Genomic DNA, 20,442 nt, shown 5'->3' with positions numbered 1-20,442 from the left:
GAGGCGGAGGCGGCCCTGGCTGGCTCTTGGGGCTGGCTCCTGGCTCCACGGTTCCCCTGCGCCATCCCAGGGCCATGTCCCTGCTGCGGAGCAGCTCGGATGCTTCTGTTCATCCCCCAGCGATGGAAGAAAATATCTTGAGGAAAGTCCCTGCGAGACGTTCAGGTCACTGTCTGTTGGAAGATGCGTGACGCAAATGATATTTTCCCGCAGGACATCTCATTTAATCTTTCCAAGCCGTTTTCTGCCTGAATCAACAAGACTTGCAGTCTCTGCTCTGTCCGAGCTAGTCTGGCTCCTTTGGATTGAAACAGCTTTGAGGGTGCTCACCTCAGGGAGTAAGTAACCCCACTTTCAAGGATGCTTTGGCATGCCCTGTCCCGCACACATGGTGCAGAGCCTTGCAGTCGCACCCCATGTCCCTCCCAGGCTCTCATTCCCAGGCTGGAGTGCTCTGAGAGTTTTCCTGGTGAAGGAGGGCGCACACGGGAGCAGTTTGGCTCCCCTGGGGACTGCCTTGATGCCCTTATCCTGGGGAGGGACTGGAAGTTGAAGAAAATCCTGGATCGCCATGTCTTTCTGAAGCTCGGAGCCTTTCTAATAGGGAAACTTAGTAGTGGCAGCGTTTCTGTTAGGTCTGGTGTAAGTGTACACAGGTAAAATATCTCACCTGGGGACTTTTCTTATTGCCTTACATCTTCTGCACTGTACTTCAAAAGATGCCCTTTTCTGTGTTACGGAAAAGGATGAAGAAACATCCCTCTTCTCCTTAGCTGTTCTGCTGTGACAGACTTCTGCCCAAACCCCCTTCGGTGGCTTATTCTCCCAAGCTGAAGAATCCTAAAAGGTAATGCTGTTATCTCCTTGTTTAAAGTGACATAAAAATTAATTTATGTGCCTGATGCTGGGGAGGACTGCACGCTCTGGAACCAGGCTACTTGGAGGCGATGAGAAATACGTGCCCATTTCTCCGAAGCTGTTGCTGGCACAGGTCAGGATGCTCCTCTCAAGTCCCAAGGAACAACCGAGGTGCCTCAGAGTCAGGTGCTAGGTGAGGTGGAGGACAAGTGAGCAGCACATCTTCCGCCCCCCGCCAAAGGGTCTCCTCGCAGCTGTCTCTAGGTGAAAGGCTTTGTTACATGGAAGCCACTCCAAGGCAGGAGTTTTGCTGTTGACTAACAACCCAGGCTGCACGTGCTGCTGTCCCCACGGTGGTCGCAGGGGGACTTGGGGCATGTCCTCCAGCGGCAGGGTTGAACCCTGTGCCCTGGGGCTGCCTCCAGACCTCCGTGCTGCCTCTGGGGCTCTGCTGTTGTGCTGTCTTCCTCTTGCCACACGTTGCTTTCCCACTGGGAGGATCGATCCAAAAAGCCAAAGCAAGAATTGACAAAGACCTTTTCTCCCCCTCCCTCTGCGGAATTAAGTCTGAAGTGGGTTGATAACAGCGGATCGAGTCCTCCTTGACTCTGACAAATGTCTTTAATGTTATTCAGCAAGCTGACCTTTTCCCGTCTTTATTGTGCATCTTCCTTTTGAATCAGATTTGATTGTTACTTCAGGTAAAATAACAAACACTGTCACGTAAATAACTTTGCAATAATATTGGGGGGGGGGAACCACCAAACCTCTGCCTTACTTGCAAACGCAACGAGAGGGAGCATCCCCCGTGCCAGCCATGGAAAACCAGCTGTGTGACCTTCCCACACAACATCTCTGCCTTGCTGCTCCGGGGAACGGTCTCCTGTGTTGAAAAGCCAACAGAGAAACAATGGTTCATTGAAATGTTAATGACAGCTAATGCTAACCGGGGTTGCTAAATTCTAGGGAAGGGGAAAAAAAAGGTCATACGTAAATCCTTAAAGTGCAACTAGATACATAACCCATCGAGGCCGGTAGGCGTTTGATGCCCAGACACTCTCTCGAAGCTGTGAGATTGGTCCTGTTGAACACAGTTTAGCCCCTGGCGGAGAAGCTCAGCCTCAGAGCCTGCCCTGAAGTGCCAGCGATGAAGGCTGTGTGGTTTTTCTATGCCCCCTCTTCCTCAGCAGGGTTCAGGGGCAGATTGCTCTTGCAGGGCTACTGCGTGACTCAGTTTGGCCGTGTGCTCGCTGTCCCTCTTTCCTTGTGGCTGTGAGGCCGTCTGCCCAGGGCTGTCTGTGTGGTCACAGCCTCTGTCTGCTCCCTCTTGTACCAATAAGTGAGGACAAACAATGGATGAAAAGTTTTCTGGGTGCCTTGCCCCATCATCTGCACTGCTAGCTTGTCATGGGCAAAACTGCTGAGCTGGAGCTTGGCATTTTGTGGGTTGTATGGTTAAAGGATTCCAAAGCCTGATGCCAGCATCTCAAAGAGGAGCAGAAGGAAGGTGTGAAATAGCATGGTGGGGGAGGTACGTGGTGGGGAGTGAGGTGCTGAGCCATGGGGAAAGGAAGAGGAGCCTGCAGGGCGTGACACTGCGAGCCATCACGGGAAGCAAGGGAGCGTCCCAGGGAGCATTTGGGGTTTCCAGCCTGGTTGGTGGGGATATCATGGCTTTAGCTGCATGCTTTCTCCAGAGCTGGCTTCCCAACAGACATGGGACCTCAGGGAATAGAAAACCAGCCCGAGGCAGGCAGCAGCGGTGCCTTGTTCCAAGTCAGCTGAGGCACTGAAGCAGCGAAGGGAGATTTGATTATTAAATATTATCTTCATAATATGTTTTGTTGCTGTATATAACCCTATTTCCTGTACCATAAGCAATGTTTTGCTCTTTCCCTTTATACAATAAGGCACGTTTGCTGGCCGGTGTTGAGCCTCGGCCAGCATCTAAGCTGATGTGGTGGAGTCAGGGCAGCGGATCTCTGCAGAGCCAGGCTCATCCATCGTGTCCCTCATCTCTGCCTCTCCTGCAGATTCCCCTGTTCACGCCAGCTCCACATCCGTGAGCCCAGCGTCGAGCCTCTCCGCAGGCAGCGCGGTGGACGGGCACCACAACTACCTCGAGGCTCCCACGAATGCCTCCCGGGCGCTGCCGTCCCCCATGAACGCCATCGGGTCTCCGGTGGGCGCGCTGGGCTCGCCGTACAGGGTCATCGCGTCCTCCATCGGCTCGCATCCCGTCGCTCTGTCCTCGGCCCCAGGCATGAATTTCGTGGCACACGCCGGCCCACAGGTAGGCAGAGGAGCTCGCTGCCTTTGCACCAGTTCGGGGTGCTCAGAGACTGGCGTGGGTGGGCTGGTGGGGAGTCCTTGGTGTGCTTTGGCCACTTACGGAGATTGGATGTAAAGAACAAAAAGCACGTGAGTCTTCCTGCATAAATCCCCCTGGCACAGACACAGAAGATTCCTGTCTACATTTCCAAATACCCTGCACAGTGAGGGGAGAGAGCTAATCCCAATTTCTGATCCCCACCACTGCATCTATTGCCACGTGAATAATTATTACGAGTGGAAATACACATACATGTATAGTAAATGGAAATAGTCATTCCCATTCCTCCTGCAAAAGGGCATCTGCTTCGTTTCACTCCATGGGAAGGAGCTAGACTTTCTAGAGAGACAAATATTGATGCTAAATGCCAGCCACGTACTCTGGGCTGCATGTAAACTTTGCCTGAAGAAAAACAAAGCACACCTGTCCTTACTGTCTGAGCTCATTCAGATGCTGAGGTTTCCCCTCCAGACAAGGGGGGGATCCCCGTGGCTGGGGTCGGTGTCCGCCAGAGCCAGGGGACACCCTTATGGGGTGCCTGGGCAGGGCAGGGGCAGGAACAAGCTGCCGAGAGCCCACCACCACCTCGGTCAGGTGGCAGCGTGGGATTTTGCTCATGTGCTGAAATGCTCTGGCAATACTTGTGCCCGTGGCACCCTGAGCAGGTACTTGGTGGTGCTGGAGCTGGTGGCAATGCTGGCTGTACAGAGACCCTTTCCTTTGGGGCAGGGGATGCTCCAGGAGGCAGTTTCCCCAGTCCAGGCACAGCGCCAAGCTACCAGCTCCGAGGAGTGTTTCACTTGTGTTGCCTCTAATGCAAGGAGACAGATGGGCCTTGGGGATTCGGCAGGGAGGTTGCTAATGGATTTGGGTTCAAGCAGTTGTCCCAAATATCATACATGATTGCACTTAACCTGCAGGAGTCAAGCTCCAAAGACACTGATGGCTAAAACTGCTCCACTTCTCCCCCGACGTGCAGCCTCTTATTGTCTGGAAGTGCAGCCAGAGTGAAAGCAAAGGTGATACCTGAGCTCTGAGTAATATTTTAAACCATAAAAAGTTCCTCCTGCCTCAGCATCTTGGCAAGAAGTTTGCAGAGTTTTTTTTTTTAAAATATGGCTGGTTACTTGGAGGGGAGAAAAGGTTTGTATAATCCTTTCCTTGCTCCAAGTTTGGGCTTTGGAGCATTTGGATTTACAGCTGCCCATTGTCTGGGTTGGGTCTCTGCTGGGGACAGCAAACCTTTGTTACCCAGGGCAATATTTTTCTGTAGAGTCCTATTTTTCAGTGGGAGAAAACAAGCTGGCTCCTAACATGATAATTTTTGCTTGGTAACTTGTATTTTCAATGTCATCAGACCTCTGAAGCTTTGAAATTGAAGGGCCAGCAGTGAGAGAAGATGAGGACAGACCTCTTATTTTTATTTAGCTAATGACAGGTCCAAAAATCTCAATGGGATCAGCTCTCCTTGTTCTAAGCTGAAATTCCCTGTGGAGGTTATCATACTTTTTCATGGGAAATGGACAGTTTCTTGGAACAAATGGAGAACCTGCAAAAAGTGGTATAAAACCAGGTGGTTTAGTTACTCTGAAGACTCACTAGAGGTGTAGCTCGACTTTCATCCCAAGCCCTGTTTTCTCTCCCTGCTTCTGCACTCTTGCTAGGAAGCAGAAATTTAGCTGACAAATTGTGGTGACTGTTAAAAACAAGCTCAGTGATGAAGAAACCATCCCTCAGAGCATGGTGGTGGGAAAGATGATCTGCCGATGGTTTTGGAGAGTTGTTGCTCTGCCCGGGCAGCTTTTGACAAGACGTGCTCGATGGCCCTTAATCCTCGCTGCCCTGCCAACAACAGCTCTAAAGCAAATAGCAATAAAAGGAAGCCCTGGGCAACATCGGGCTTTGGTCTCTGATCGATGTCAGTTTGTAACCTTTAACTTGCAGCAGCCACGAGTAGCTCCAAGGGATCCGAGCTGGGAGCTCTGGGCCCTTCGCCTGTGTCTCGCTGCAGCACGTTTTAGATGCTTAGCTTGCTCCTTTTTTTGATCTGGCAACCCCAAATGTGCTCTGATTGCCGGCCTGTTACTGAGTTTGGGAACCTGAGTCCCAGAGAGCATCTGTGATTGCTGTGTTTTCACGTGTTTATGCAGATTTGCACGTCACGAGGCAGGGAAGCTACCCCCATTTAGCACACATTATTGTTATTAACATCGTTACAGCCTCCCCAGCCATGCAGGTTGAATTGCAACAAATCACCTGGCTGCAGATCTCTTCCTTACTAAGCAGTTGGTGCTGGAGGCCCCAGGCAGCTGGTGACCAGCATCCCCTAATGAAGCAGGCAGGATCCCGCCAGCACTGTTGCTTGGAGGCTGTAACTGAGCAGCTGAGGGTTGCTGTTTGCCCTTTTCCAGCTCGGCTTAGTGCTGTCTTTTGGTTACAGCATCAGGGCGGTGTGGGAGGTGATCTCTGCTACCCAGCTTCTGCTTAAATCCCTCCAGCTGGATTCACTGGAGGATGTCAGTCTGCCCAAGGCAACCTCCTGGGGCTGGGGATGAGCTTTGGGATGAGCCCAGCCTGGGCAGGGAGGGAAGGCTCAATTTGGGGATGGTTTCACTAGGATATGGAGCTCAGCCCTCTCAATGTGTTGTCTTCTGCTTCTGCAGCTCAACGTCCTCAACAACGTCAGCAGCTCGGAGGATGTCAAGCCCCTGCCAGGTCTCACAGGGATGGGGAACATGAATTATCCATCTACAAGCCCAGGTTCCTTAGCCAAACACATCTGTGCCATCTGTGGGGACAGGTCCTCAGGTAGGAGGTTTTATTCCTCATGGAAGGCTTTGTGCAACAAAAACTCCCCTGATGCTCTGGAGCGGGGCTTGTGCAGGGGTGCGTGCTACAGCCTCTTGCTGAGGCCGTGCTGGTGTTGCAGGATTTGTAGCTGGTCTGGCTTACCTAAGGGCAGGCTGCCTGCTTTTGTGCTGTGCACAAAAGAGAGCAACCCCAAAAAACAGGCTCTTCTCTGTGTATCATCTCATTTCACACCTTGTGCCTGTTTATCAAAGGTAAAACACAAAATCACCGTGTTCTTGTTTACCTGTGCCTTGTGTTATCTGGGCTGCGGCTGCGCCTGGCTTTTCCCTCCTGCCCCAGATTCCTGCAGCCTGGTGAACTCCACCATGTCCATGTACCCCGTTTGCTACCTATAGATTTTCTGCACTTGAACCTTAGCTAAGACGTGGCTCTGCGTTCCTCCCTTGGGGAGTAGGTGGATGTGGTCTCTCCTTACCACAGGAAAGTGATAAGTCATTATTCCTGCTAAGAGCTGCTAAAGCCAAGCCAGACCTGCCAAGGTCGCACCCTGCAGCCTCTTCACTCATGTTTTGGGGTTGGTTTGAGTTCCTCCACGCCGTAGGGAAGGAGGGATGCCTGCCTGCTCACAGCCTGTCCTCGCCTCCCCAGGGAAGCACTACGGGGTGTACAGCTGTGAGGGCTGCAAGGGCTTCTTCAAGAGGACGATCCGGAAGGACCTGATCTACACCTGCCGGGACAACAAAGACTGCCTCATAGACAAGCGCCAGCGCAATCGCTGCCAGTACTGCCGCTATCAGAAGTGCCTCGCCATGGGGATGAAGAGGGAAGGTAAAAATCCTCCTTACACACGTACTTTGTGCCTTAGGGCCAGTCTGGCGTGCAGCACTGCTGGCGGCATGATGGGACAATGTGGTCCCATGGCGTGCTGCCCTGGGTTCTGCGTGGCAGAGCAAGAAGCATCATTTTTACTGCATACTGCAGGAGGATGTAGGGCAGCAGCGCTGGTGTTCATGCAGCCTTAGGGCTCGCTGTAATGTAGGGAAGGGGCTTTCAAGAGTTGCGGACTCACAGAGCTGGACCTTGGTGTCCCACAGTGCTTATGCAGGTCACCTCTCACAGGACATCTTGTCCTTCACATTCATGGGGGGTGATTTTTTTCCCCTTCCTTCCTCAGGCTATTGACTGTAAGGTCAGGTAGTGCCCCCCAGTGTGGCTTTTAAGCTGCTTTTTTTTCCAAGGCAAAAAACCCTGCCATCTCCAGGGTTGGATGCCAGCAGGGGCACCCTTTAGCTGTCCCTTTTGGAGGCCACGCTGTCCCCATGACAGCACACAAAACACTCCAGTGCAGGGCAAAGCCTGGGCAGGCAGCTGTGATGCTGGGCACAGGCTGAACCTCAGCCTGTTCCCCATAGCGTGGTCACTGCCGTGCTGCCCTGAGCACTTAGGGCAGCAGGGGACTGTGAAATGCCAGTCTGGAATCAAAAACCTAATCTCAGGCACAGTTCTCCCTTCCTGCTAGGTGCAAAGTGGCTCAGAGGACCATGAGGTCAATGCAGCTCCCTTTCACAGAGCATGAAAATGGAAACCCCAGGCTGCTGGTGGACGTGGGCAGTGGGAGAACAAACCCGTACCGGGCTGCAGTTGTGGCTGTTTGGCTGCAGTAATCACGGGGGCTTTCTGGGGGCTGCAGGAACTGGGGGCAGGTTGCAGCTGGAGCAAGGGGTCCTGGGTGAGTTCAGAGGCCAGGCGATGGGGCTGGTGTTTCCAAGCATGCTTTTTCTTCCAGTAAGATTTTGAGGACTTTAGAAACACCTCCCTGGCTTCTTCCTGTTCATTAGCCTAAGGAGGATAAATGCTTTTTCCTAACACACATGCGTCCCACACTGCCCACCGTTCTTCCAGCAGTGGTTACCTAACTGAGAAAACAGGAATCGAGTTCTCAGGCAGCCCTAAGGCTTGCTGTGGGCTTGCAGAGCTGGTCCCCTTCCTCAGTGTCCCCTGCTGCAGGTCCCCTCTCCTGGATTAAAATGGATAAAAGTCCCTTTTATCTCTTAGTCTCACGGTAAGTGGTTTCCCTACTCCTCTGGCTACTGACTGCCCGATGCACAGCTAAGGCTGGGGAAGTCCTTAAGGTGCTGAATCTCTGTATGAGGGCCCAGCTTTGCATCCAGCTTCTCCCCCACTGAACTTCTATCACTTCAGGTGTATAAATACGTTCAGCTCATCATGGGTTATCTGAGACCGGCCCAGCTGCCTACTTGTCCTTTAGAGGCTGTGCTGCCTGGTTGGTGCTGTGCAGTCTTGTGCAGGAGTGGTGCCAGTGGGGCTGCTCTTCTGGGACACTTCTCCCCAGCAATAAGCTAAACTGTTGGTCACTTGATTTTTTTTTTTTCCTTTTTAAAGCAAGGTTTCCATGTTTCCCTTTGGGATTCCTCAAACAAAAATGTGAACCCAGGATGTTGTACTGAGCATGAGGCTTGGCGTGCCGTGTATGCACATCCTGTGCTGACCTGTCCTTCATACACCCAGCAGCCCTGAGGGTTAACAGCTGAGATCCATAGAGAATTTCAGTGGTTCTGTTTCTCCTATTGGCAGATATTTTGGAAAACGTAGATGGTAGAAGAGAAGGAGAGATCCAAGTTTGCAGCAGGAGGAATTCCTGCTCAGCCCCATGCCCCCTTGTGCAGCTGGAGGCCTCAGCTTGGGTCAGGACTTGGGCATGCAACAAACCTCAGCAGCTGGGTGCTGGGGGCCCTCCTGCCTCCTCCAGCATCCAGAGACGGCTGAGTCCAGGCTGCCACCTGGAGGCATGAACTCCTCTTTTCTCTCTGATGGAGCTTGGAAGTCACTCACTGCCTTTTGCCAAGTTTGGAGGCCACTGGATTGCAGCAACCCCAAAGTTATTGGGGGGTGAGGGGGGCACCCTGAAGTATCTATTTTCTGTTCTCCCCCTAGCTCCCCCTATTAGAAGGGTTCCTCAACCTTCTTTCCAGAGGAAAAGGAACCCAAAGCGAGCAGGTAAGTGTTGTCTGGGTGTAAAGAGATGCTTTTCTGTCCTCCAGCTGTGCAGGAGGAGAGGCAGAGGAGCAGGGAGCGGAGCGAAAACGAAGCTGAGTCCACAAGCAGCGGCAGTGAGGACATGCCCGTGGAGAGGATCCTGGAAGCGGAGCTGGCAGTCGAACCCAAGACGGAGGCGTACAGCGACGTCAACACAGAGAGCTCAGTAAGGGGCTCCGTGCGGTTTCAGTAAAGTCACTCACATCATGAGATGAGAGCATTCGAGGTGTGATTTGAAAGGACAAACCCGATGCTAGCATTTTGCAAGATGCTTTTTTTTTGCAACATCTAAAAACCACAGATTTTTTAAAGCTACTCTGAATGGCTGCTATAAAACAGTCTGTATGTTTTGCAAGATTTTTTTCCAGTTCCCTCTGTGGTTTCAAGGAGTAGATAGGGCAACAGCTGGATGCCAGAGAGCTGGTGCCAAGCGCTGTCCTCCGTGCCTGCACAGCCCCGGGCACAGATTGTCTGCCCCAGCAACCAAGGCTGAGGTGGAGCTGGACACAGTGGGTTCACTGCTTTGGTTTCACTGGGTTTGGGTAAAACTGCTGTTCGTGCCTGTTCAGATGGCTTTGAGATGTGCCCTGGGGAGCAGGACTCCAGCCTGCCGTACAGAACTTGCCTTGTGAAGAACAGAGAAAAAACAGAAATGTCTAGCAACCTGCTAATTTGGCTGATAAAAGATGATAATAATGAAAAAAAAAATCTCCTCTATTCCAAAAGCACACAGCTGAAATTGTGATTTGATCGTTTTACTTGCGGTTTACTTTGAGCATTGCTAACTGGATTTGGTGCTGCGTGCCGTGCTGCTGATGACTATCAGTGATTTTACATTGATCAATTCTCCCCTCTTCCTCTGCTCCTTCCCATGGACGCTGCTGCCCCGTCAGACGAACGACCCCGTCACCAACATCTGCCACGCTGCTGACAAGCAGCTCTTCACGCTCGTGGAGTGGGCCAAGCGCATCCCCCACTTCTCTGACCTGACGCTGGAGGACCAAGTCATCCTCCTCCGGGCAGGTAATGTCCCCGAGGCGTGGCCTCTGGGGCTTTTCCTGTTATCCCCAACCTTCCTCTGGACTCTGAGAGTCCATGAGGAATGGGAGACCCTGAGCTCACAGGGTCAGCAGGGCCAGGATGGGTGTTCGGCAAAAACTAGATGGAGCACTGGGAACCTGATGGTGGAGCCAGTGGGCAGAGACCAGCTCCCCACTCCATGTGGGACTGATGCTTTACTGGCACCTGCCCTCTTGTGCCCCACACACCTCCCTGTCCCTCCTCTCGCAGGCTGGAACGAGCTGCTCATCGCCTCTTTCTCCCACCGCTCCGTGTCGGTGCAGGACGGCATCCTCCTGGCCACAGGCTTGCACGTGCACCGTAGCAGCGCTCACAGTGCTGGTGTGGGCTCCATCTTCGACAGGTATGTGGCCAGTTTGGCACCCCCAGCAGCTCTGTGTCTCCCCTCTGAAAGGGAAGCACGTTCTTCTAGCGAGAGCTAGAGCAAACCCATGGAGACTTGGGGCAGAATTAGGTAGAATGAGGAGATGCTCAACTGGCTTAAAAAACAAACAAAAAAAAAAGAAAGGGTTGAAAACACCTTGGGAAGGGATTTGCAGCTGCAGAATCATCTCCTCGTTTGGGTGTATGTTTCTGCAGGGGGAGGAATGCCTCTCTGTCCTGCCCTTCCAGCTTGAGGCTTTTGCCGTAACTGGATCTAGAGCTAATACTGATCAGCAAGAGCTTTAGCCAGCAGAGCCTTAAGCTGCAGCTTGCAGAATTTGCTCATGTAACAGCCACAGGGATTGTCTGTGCCATGTCTGCTCGCAGCCTGGCAGGGTGCTGTGTTACTACTCTTACACAACTGGCCACATTTCGCAGAGTGAAATGTGGAGAAACACCCATGTGGTTTTCCTCAAGCAAACACAAATTGTTCTTTAAAATCCAAAGAGTGCAGAGGCCAGGTGCTGAGCACAGCAAGAGCAGGGGTGAATTTGATGCTTGGGTCCCCAGGTGCTGCTGATGCATATGTAAAAGAGCAGTGCGGCATTGCTGTCCCTCACCGCTGCCTCCCCCTGCAGAGAAGAATTGGGGGAATTCCCAGTGCCCATCCCAGAAACTCTTCAGTCCCTAGCCTTGCTGTCCAAACCCTCTGATGATCTGCCCACCCGTGTCCCCCAAATGCAGGGTTTTGACAGAGCTGGTGTCCAAAATGAAGGACATGCAGATGGATAAGTCAGAGCTGGGCTGCCTGCGAGCCATTGTCCTGTTTAATCCAGGTAAGCTGTGGGGCTGCCATGCGGTGTCATCACCCTGCATGCTGAGGGCTGCCAGGCAGTGACTTACCCTCTGTGCTGGGCCAGGGGAGGGAAATTCCCTGTGAAAAGACAAGGCTCCAGGCTTCTGCAGGTCACGAGCAGGAGAGCTGTGGCACTGAGCATCAGAACTGTGCCCAGCTCTGCCCCAGTCTCTGGGTGCTTGCCTAAAGAGAGCCTGAATCCTCTCCACCCATGCACCTGGTCACTGCTGGCAGCAGAAAGGTCTCTGCAGTGACTTCCCCTCCATCAGAGCTCTCTCTTGTCCAGATGCCAAGGGCTTGTCCAGCCCCTCAGAAGTGGAGTCGCTGCGGGAGAAGGTCTACGCCACGCTGGAAGCCTACACGAAGCAGAAGTACCCCGAGCAGCCAGGGCGGTGAGTGTCCCCAGTGGGGCAGCGGCCCTCCAGCCTGGGGCCGGGTCCAGCAGAGGGCAGGTGGAAGGTCATAAACGCCACTCGATGGGTCCTGTGGGGCATGGGGATGTCCCTTTTGAACCTAGGGACTCCCAAGTTTGCACGAACGTAGGACCGTCCCCAGAACTCTTCCCACTTCCCTTAGTCCACGAACGCTTGGATTGCACTGAGAGCATCCTGCAGAAAGCAGCGTGCGGCTCCGCTGCCAGCTGCTTCCCTGCTCACCCCAGTACCCACCCTGGAGAGGGGAGGCTGGGGCAGGGGAGAGGCTGAGGCCCCCGATGCTGAGCTGGAGCCTTGGGGACGCCTGGGAGAAGCCCTTCTCCTGCTTCTCGATCCGATCCCACCCTCTGCTGGCCGCGCCACCGAAGCGCCGGTGGCTGGATCCGGCCCCTGCGCCCCGGGCGAGCGCTGCACCCGTGGCACCTCCTGTGGTGCTGAGCTCTGGCCGGGGTCCTGCGATCGGGAAGGGAAGGGGGGAGCAGCCTCCCGCTGCACCCCAAAACAGGAGGCAGAGGCACTGTCGGAGAAATGGGGGAGAGGATTTTTGAAGGCTGTTTCAGGACATGTTTTAATGGCATGGTGGAGATATAAGTCACTGGTTCAAGCTCTGTCTGGGGGGAGAATCCAGGTTTTTTGTTCGTTTTGCTTTTCCTTTGGAACTTACAAATGCAACATTATTTTGGGGAAGATGAATATTCCCTCTACACATATGGAGAAAAATTCTTATGTCTTTACTTGGAAGCACAAGGGAAGGAAAAACAGAGCTCCCCTTTTCCTTTGCACCCTGCTCAGCCATGGTAATCTGCCCGGGGGTGTCTAACTGTGACTCCACAAGGCATTTTTGGGAGGACTCAGGCTCTGCTCTCCCAGGCCCCTGGCACAGGCTCAGAAACAAGCAGGAGCGTGCACTCAGCACCTTTCTCATGCCTCTGACCGCTCCCCTCCTTCCAGGTTTGCCAAACTCCTCCTGCGCCTGCCAGCGCTGCGGTCCATCGGGCTGAAGTGCCTGGAGCACCTCTTCTTCTTCAAGCTGATCGGCGACACCCCCATTGACACCTTCCTCATGGAGATGCTGGAGACGCCCCTGCAGGTCACTTGAGAAGGGTCTGCCCCCCCCGTGTCCCCGCACAGCCTCCCACCCCTTTGCTCCGGGTCCGTGAGAGCTCGAGAGATGTCCTCCACCCTCCGCTCCTCCTCGGTGGGATTGTCGTGTCTTTGTACAGCTGTAAATCACCCCCTGTAACCCTCCCCGGAGTGGTCACCGATCCTCCACCCAGCTAACCACGCACCTGGCCCCCTGTACAGATAATTGCGTTAAATTATTTTTTCACTCTCAATAAAAGCCAACAGAACAAATAAAATAATATATGAGAGGCACTGATGGGAGCCTGCAGAGCAGTGTCCTCCTTTGCTGTGGTCACGGGTCTGGGCTTGGATGGGGCTGAAGGGGACCCTGTGGAGGCTCTTGGGCAGTCCAAATCAGGGCAGAAACCTCACTTGGGATATCGCTGCTCCTGCCAATGGATCTCTTGGTGGAAGACTTTTCCCAGATATTGTTGTTCCTTGCTCGTGCTAAGGGAAGACCTGGAGCAATTTGCTGCTTTCAATCAAAAAAATTCATTTTGGCATCTTAAACAGAGCTCTTGGACTTTTTTGAACTCTTAAAAAAATGTAAAGTTATTTGGAAAGCAACTCTTCTAATGTGTTTTTTCTTTGCTAAGCTGCTCCACACCCTTGCACAGCCTGGATGGGAAGGCACCTCTTGTCCCAGCCCTGGTGATGGTGCTGGTCGGTGTCCCCTGTGCGATGCTGCCCGTGCCCAACGTGGGGCAGGGCTGTGTTTGTGGCACTGGTTGCTCAGGGACCTTATGCTTGGGGTGGGGAGGAGGTGAAAAAAAAAATCCAAAAGGCTAAAAAATCCTATTTTGGCAGCTCTTACAGGAGCACCAGGCTGGCTTGTGCACCACAGTGTTTATTATAGCTTTAGCGTAGTTCTTATTTTTCTGAGATTTCATGGATCCTCTTAGGGTTTTCCCCCCCTTCTTTTAGCACTAAAACCATGCTGTTCAACACCAAGTCTGCGACCGAGTGCATCTGTGAGTGAAACTTGCAGAGAGGGAAAGCTCAAGGCGCTCACAAAACCTGCCTCAAAGCTCCACCTGGCTTTTCCCCAGCTCAAACGGCACTGCTGGAGCTCCCGGTACAACGCAGCTAACCAGAGTCAAACGAGTTAAAGACACGAATTTGTTCGGTACACGGAGCTTATCCTGGTGGGAAAATGTCCTCCCAGGAACCCAGCGAAACCGCCTGTATTATTATTCATAAAACAGGTGTAGTGTTAAGTGATCTGCCCCTTCTGACCCTCTCAGCAGACAGTGCGCTGAGCTGCAGCCGTGCTTCGTCTGTCCGCGTGACAGATTGCAACGCTGCCGCTCGGCGGCTCGGGGAAGTTCAGGGGAGAGGAGGAGTGACAACAGGAAAGAAAGAAGGATAAAAATGAAACGGTTTGTTAAAACTCCCACACAGGGACATGATTCATTCTCCGGCGTTTCACTGTGGAAAGGAGGAAGAGGATTGAAGGAGCAGGAGAAAGAAACAAAACCGAAAAGAACTCTAATACTATTTTTTTCTCCAGTGATACTGAAAAACAAAAAACAAACAAAAACAATTTCAAATGAGATGAAAAGCATTGACCAGGGGGAATTTTTTAATTGTAAAGGTAATCTTTCATTAAATGGGAAGTGTTTAAAGAAAGAAAATGTCCCGCGCCAGAGTTTCAGAGCTTGCACGCAGACTTTGCTGGTTTGCATCCAGGAGGTTGGTTGGCATTAGCAGGCTTAGCGTGAGACGGGCTGCAGAAGTGATGGCACCTCCTGAAGACTGACCATGTGTTTGATGTGTTTTGTTGAAATACACAGGAAAAGACAGGTTCCTTATGCATATAGCAGACCTCTTGCCAAGATGGTGTCTGTGTGCTGTCCTTGAGCCATGCAGCGATAACTCAGAAGGTGTTTGTTTTGGAGTGAGCTGCTGAGCCAGCCGGAGAAGACAAGCTGGAGAGGACGGGGTGCTGCCATGCCAGTAGTGCTGGCCCTTTCAATCCCTGTCCCTGGAGATGGGGCATTGAAGCTTAATTTGGCCAAAACACCTGATAAGGGTTTAACGTAGCCAGCAGGATGCCTCTTGCTGGCTTAGCTTGAGGGAGTGATGAGGGCTTCAGGCTCCTTGATCCTCCCCATCAGCAGAGCAGCTCAACACGTGGGTAACAGCAAAATAAACTGGACAGCAGAGAGAGATTCAGAGCTTTCTAAGTCCCATAAGCATTTCACCTTGACTGTCTTCGTGCTGGTCTCAATCCACTGTCTGGGAACAAATCCAGACCACTGCCTGCAAAGTGAATTTTTGAGGTTGGAAGTTATGGGAGAAAATAAGCAAGACTGGGGCAGAAAGTCTCAGCGTGACCATTCGTGGCTCCTGAACAGCCCTGCTCTTGGCAGTCTACCTCAAAGCCCTGGAGAGGTGGTCTCTTGGCTTTGGGTCGCAAGGTCTCCAGGTTACATTTCAAGCAGGGCTTGTCATCTTTCTTCAGATCACTTTTGTTTTGTTTTGTTTGAAATTTTGGTGTATTTGATCACCTGCTTGCCACTTCTCCCCTCCCAGAGCTGTTAGGGCCATGAGACCATGAGATACTCAGCACGGCTTCTGTAAATAAGAGGCCTCTTGCTCCTCTGGAAGTGTCAATACCACACAGCCCTCCTGTGCAGAGGAAAGAAGTTGCTGAGCAGCAGACCTGAGGTCTGAAGGGACTTCTTCAGCTTGGTCTTAACCCTGGGACTTCTCGTTTATGTAATGGGCCTCCATGCAGAGATGTCTAGCTGCTGCCCAGAGCACTTTTCCTACCCTAACAAGCACCGGGGCTGGTCACTGCACACACCCCAAGGAGCAAACCCACAACAGGTTGTAATAATTCACTGGTGTGGTTTTCCTCCAGGACGAATTGCTGCAGAAGAACATTGGTGTGGCATGGCTGGAGCTTACCAGTTCTGCAGCCCAGGAAAATAAATAAATAAATAAATAGATAAATAAAAATAAAAATTGTAAAACATTAAAAACCTTTGTCATGGATAAGTCAGAGCAAACTTCCATCCTTGCACGTATATTCAGCCCCAGCTTGTGTGGTGCTATAGCTGCATGCTGAAGAACTCCAAAATCAAGAGACACCAAAGGTTAAATCCCTTCAAATGTGGGCACGGTGCCTTCGAAGTGCAGGCACATCAGCCGCTTCCCAGGCATAACAAGTCAGGGTGTGACAGCGTCCTGCCATCTACCCTTCCTCCTGGCACCGGACTCCTATCTCATCCGAATTTTGTTCTTTCCAAATTCCAGTTGCTGGCTCCTGCCACCACTTTGAAGCACCCAGCCCTTGGGTGCTCCATGAAAACCCTCACAGTCTCAGCTTAAGCTCTGACATTTTTTTCCTTTCCTGAATGAACCAGACCCTGTAATGACGGGTGCAAGCAGAGCGATGTATCCTCTTTCCCACCGTGCATCACATCTCATGAGCTGTCTGAGTTAGCAGCATCCCCACACCGTGGATGAGCTCCGTTTTAGCACGAGCCAAATATTTCAAAGCATTTTTCAATTCTGTTTTGCTGGCTCTGTGGTGCTCCATGGAGGGGAACTTGGAAAAAAATAGTGGGTTTAGCCGTTTATAATGATGAGCTTGGAACAGGTAAAAAAGAAAAAACACAAACAAAAAACACACTTAAACCCCATTGCTTTCACTAAGCTGGGTCTGTTTCTCACCCAGTAATGAAGCCTGTGTGTTTTCCTGCCCTGTTTGGGTTCTGTAGTAGCTGCTTCGTTTGCTACTGAAATTCAGCATAAACCTGGAAATAGCAGTTCTGAACTGGGAATAAGAACAAACAGTTCCCAAGCCATAAAGGTCCGAGCTGGTGTGCATTGAGTTCAGCTCTGGGTTCCCTGCTGCGTTTAGAGGGCCAAGGGCACATCCTATCGACGACTTGAGGCACCGGTGTGCCTGACCTCAGGCACCACCCTCTTCTTCTTCGGTCTCCTGTGTGCCTGCTTCTGGGTCCAGACCTTTCTGCTCCTGTGCCTGCTTTGCTGGGCAGAGTTAAGGGGATGCTGGAGCAGGGATCTGGGACCGTGTCTGTGAATGGGGCCACCTGTGCCCTGCTGCCCCCAAAGCTCCTCAGCACAAAACGCGAGGGTTGGGAAGGTCCAGTGGGGAGATTGCCAGGGGAGATGCTCAGCCCCCCTGCGAGCACTGCAGGCTTGGCACTTTGGCAGGCAGCCCCTGTTTGGTGCTGGTTTTCCTTCCCCACCCAGCTTCTGTGGCACCTGGCTGCCTGCAGGCCCTAGAGCTACAGGGGAAAGCCTGGTCCTGCTTCCCAGAAATCCTATTTAATTCTCTTCAGCTGGTGGTGCTGGGGGCTGCTGTGCCTGGTTCAGCTGATCCTGGAAGCCCTGGCCCTTGGAGGACACTGAGGTGGCTCAAATACTCCCCCCATCTTCTGCAGAGACATTTCTCAAGGTGAAGGTGTGCTTTGAGAGGGGAAATTGCCAGGTGACCCCGTAAATCTATCAGGAAGGGGTTTTTGAGCATACATCTTTAATGTTTTACTGATTCCTGGGGTCACCGTCCTCGCATGAGGCGGGGTGGTCTGGTTTTGCTGCCCCACAGCTGACCAGCAGCACCCTGGGTGTCCCTTGGCATAGGGGCAGTGCGGGACCCCCGAGCCCCTCTGCGGTTTGGGGTGCTCACACCTTGCCTTGCTGCTTCCTGAAGGGAGAAGGAAGGGAAACTGAGTCAGGCTTTGCCTTGCCCAGCGCCGGGTGCTGTGCAGACAACCTCAGGGGGATCACCAGGCTGCGGGTGGAGGTGTGCCAACCCTGGGAGCGATGCCCTGCTGCAGCCCCTCAGCGTTACGCCCCGGGACCGTCCCTCAGACCCGATCCCATGCAGAATGAGCTGAGGACTGTGCACAAGAGCCGCAAGGCAAGGCAGTCTCCAGCCCCCTCCTCGCCTGGAGAGGAGGCAAGGGAACCCGTCGGGGTGACAATACCTGCTGTGCCATCACCGCAGCCTTTCCCGAAGCCGAAGGATGGCATCCCCACCCTGCGGGGCCGAGCCCCACCGCCCTGATGGCCGCGCTGGTTTGTGCGGGGAGGAAGAGCAGCACGCAGTGCCTGCAGCCCCTGCTCACGCCGCAGTCCTTGCCGGCCTGGTGCCCTGGCACTGGGGCCAGTTACCTAGAAATTTGGCCGGAGCTGCTCCGAGACCTTCAGGAGAGACAAAGACGGGGGTGGCAGAGCCCAGCGCCTCCCTGCTGCAGCTGCAGCTCAGCTTTCCCGAACGGGAGGGCTCAGAGCTCTTTCAGGCTGACCTGTGTGTGCTGGTACCAGTGTTCCCGTGCCTAGCCTCCCAGTGCAGGTATACTGGGCTATACTGGGTCTGTCCCGGGATCCCGTCCCCCTCTCCCAAGGGATGCTGGCAGCGTGGCTGTCCCCCCACGCTCACCCGGGGCCCTTCTCCTTCCCACGAGCTCCCCAAGGACGCGACCTTGCCCCCTGCATCGCCCACGCCACGCAGGCCTGGGGACCTCCTGGTGACAAGGACACCCCGCGGGGGGGCTGGGAGCGCTCCTGTCCCCGCTGCCAAGGTCACCGCTGGGCACGGGGAGGGGGGGTCCCCAAAAACACCCCCCCAATCCTTCACAAACCCATAGCGGCTCCCTGGCAGCTGCCAGCAGGAGAGGGGGACCCGGCCCCGCTCCGTGCCCCAGGTGTCCCGGGGGGGGTCGGGACTCCCCGGGAAACAGCGGCCCCCCCGGGCGGGGGAACGGGGACAGCCGGGCTCGGCGACGGGAACCCTCCGGGGCCGGGGGAAGGCTCCGAGTTTCGGCTCCCCCAGCCGGGGGGGTCCCCCCGGGGCTCTCCCCTCCCCGAATCCGCCGCGGTTTGGCGGGGCCGGAGCGGCGCTGCCCGGGGCCGCCTCCCCCTGCAGCTCCCCGGCCCCGGGGCCCCCTCTGCGCCTTCGGGATTTATTTTTTTTTGCCCCCCTCCCGACGCTCGTTTGCTTCGAAAACCCCGCAGCGAGGCTCCCGGAGCGACGCGCATCCCTCCGGGGCTTCCCCCAAAAAACCCACCCCGGGCTCCTGCGGGACCGGGAGCCGATTTCCAGCCTCTTACACCGCCGGGAGAGCCGCGGTGGCGGGGCACCACCCTCCCCCTTTTATTTTATTTTTATTCCCCCCCCCCCCATCTCTTCTTTTGGGGTCGCCCCTCGAGGCGTGGCGGGGCCGGTGCGCGCAAGGCAGGAGAGCGGGGAGGAAACTTATTTCGAGTGGGGTGGAGAGGGGAGGGCAGGGGGTGGGGGTCGGGCAGGGAGGTATCAGCTCCAGGAAATGTGTCTTGGCAGCAGTCGGACGGGCGCTTCCCCGCAGGTCGCTGCGCTCCGCTCCGGAGCCGGCCAAGGGCGCAGCGGCTCCCCCGGCACCCCTGGAGGAGGAGGAGGAGGAGGGGGGCAGGCGGCAGGGCCCCCCCCTTTAGAGCCGCTGTTTGAGGACCAGGGGGTTCCCCCCCGAGGGCTCCTCTTCCTCGGGCTCCCCGGGGGAGGAAGGCACCGCCCGGGTAGCCGCAGGTAAGCGGCCGAGCCCCTTCCCCCCCCCCCCCACCCCCAAGCAGCAGCCCCCCGACGGCTGCCCCGCATCCTCCCGGGGGCGGCGGCTGTACTGGGGGGGGGGGGGGACCGGGGGTAACGGGGCTCGGGGTGCCCCGGGGGAGCCTCTGCCGGGGGCTGAGCGCTGCGTGGCGGGGCTGTGTCGGCAGGCGGGCCCCCCCCCGGCCGGCCCGGCTCCCCACCATGCTGGACGGGCTGAAGATGGAGGAGACTTTGCAGAGCGCCCTGGAGCCCGCCGCCCCCTTCCCCTCGCTGCTGGGTAAGTCGGGGAGCCCCCCCCGCCTTGGCCCCGCCGGGATGGGGGGGGGGGGGGGTCCGCAAGGGGAGCAGCCCCCGCTTCGTTCCGCGCTCGCCCCAAAGCCTTTCCCCGCGGCCCCCCCGAGCCCCCCCCGACCCCAAGGCTTCCCCCCCGCCTCTCCCGGCGGTGAATTCCCCCGATTTCTTCTCCCTTCGTTTTCACGCCGCTCCCCGCCACCGCCACCTCCACCGGCCGCATCCATCCCGAGAGGAACGAAATCGGGGCCCGCGGCCCCCCCCCCGCGGCTCCCCCCGAGCACGGGGGTCCCCCGGGACCGGGAGCAGCTCCCCGTACCCCCCCCTTACCCCCAGGAACCCTCCCGACCCCCCTGCCCTGCCTTCCCCTGATGCCTATCCCAGGGGGTGGCGGCAGCAGGGGCTTTCCCCAGCCCTCCCCCCCCCGGACCAACGTTGCCCCCCCCGGCTCCTTCCCCGCAGGCAGGGCCGTGCCCCCCCGCTCGGTGTGCGAGGGGTGCCAGCGGGTCATTTCGGACCGGTTCCTGCTGCGCCTCAACGACAGCCTGTGGCACGAGCAGTGCGTGCAGTGCACGTCGTGCAAGGAGCCCCTGCACACCACCTGCTTCTATCGCGACAAGAAGCTCTACTGCAAGCTGGACTACGAGAAGTGAGTGCTCCCCCGCCCCAACAC

At 55.0% G+C, this 20,442-nt stretch overlaps 2 protein-coding genes across 8 annotated transcripts in view; both read left to right on the top strand.

Annotated features, from left to right (window-relative positions):
* Positions 1-13,152, top strand: part of RXRG (retinoid X receptor gamma) — a 43,917-nt gene extending 30,765 nt beyond the window's left edge. For 5 of the 7 annotated variants that reach the window (XM_080601618.1, XM_080601617.1, XM_080601620.1 and 2 more), the window contains 9 exons: positions 2,892-3,151; positions 5,854-5,998; positions 6,650-6,829; positions 9,064-9,224; positions 9,952-10,081; positions 10,349-10,481; positions 11,246-11,337; positions 11,644-11,749; positions 12,743-13,152. In XM_080601618.1, coding sequence (XP_080457744.1) covers positions 2,892-3,151; positions 5,854-5,998; positions 6,650-6,829; positions 9,064-9,224; positions 9,952-10,081; positions 10,349-10,481; positions 11,246-11,337; positions 11,644-11,749; positions 12,743-12,890 — 1,355 coding nt within the window. In that variant the 3' untranslated portion in view covers positions 12,891-13,152. Of the gene's footprint in view, positions 1-2,891; positions 3,152-5,505; positions 5,650-5,682; positions 5,707-5,853; positions 5,999-6,649; positions 6,830-9,063; positions 9,225-9,951; positions 10,082-10,348; positions 10,482-11,245; positions 11,338-11,643; positions 11,750-12,742 lie in introns of those variants that run through there. The other 2 variants (XM_080601623.1, XM_080601622.1) reach the window with 2 other exon arrangements.
* A 6,000-nt stretch (positions 13,153-19,152) lies between these two features.
* Positions 19,153-20,442, top strand: part of LMX1A (LIM homeobox transcription factor 1 alpha) — a 38,326-nt gene continuing 37,036 nt past the window's right edge. Inside the window, exons 1-3 of the mRNA XM_080601624.1 lie at positions 19,153-19,457; positions 19,646-19,755; positions 20,232-20,418. Coding sequence (XP_080457750.1) covers positions 19,222-19,457; positions 19,646-19,755; positions 20,232-20,418 — 533 coding nt within the window. The 5' untranslated portion in view covers positions 19,153-19,221. The remainder of the gene's footprint in view (positions 19,458-19,645; positions 19,756-20,231; positions 20,419-20,442) is intronic.

Source organism: Anser brachyrhynchus, assembly GCF_964034855.1.
Source record: "Anser brachyrhynchus genome assembly, chromosome: 8".
Classification (NCBI taxonomy): Eukaryota; Metazoa; Chordata; class Aves; order Anseriformes; family Anatidae; genus Anser; species Anser brachyrhynchus.
Note: the sequence above shows the minus strand (reverse complement) of the source record. Positions and strands in the feature narration are given on the sequence as shown.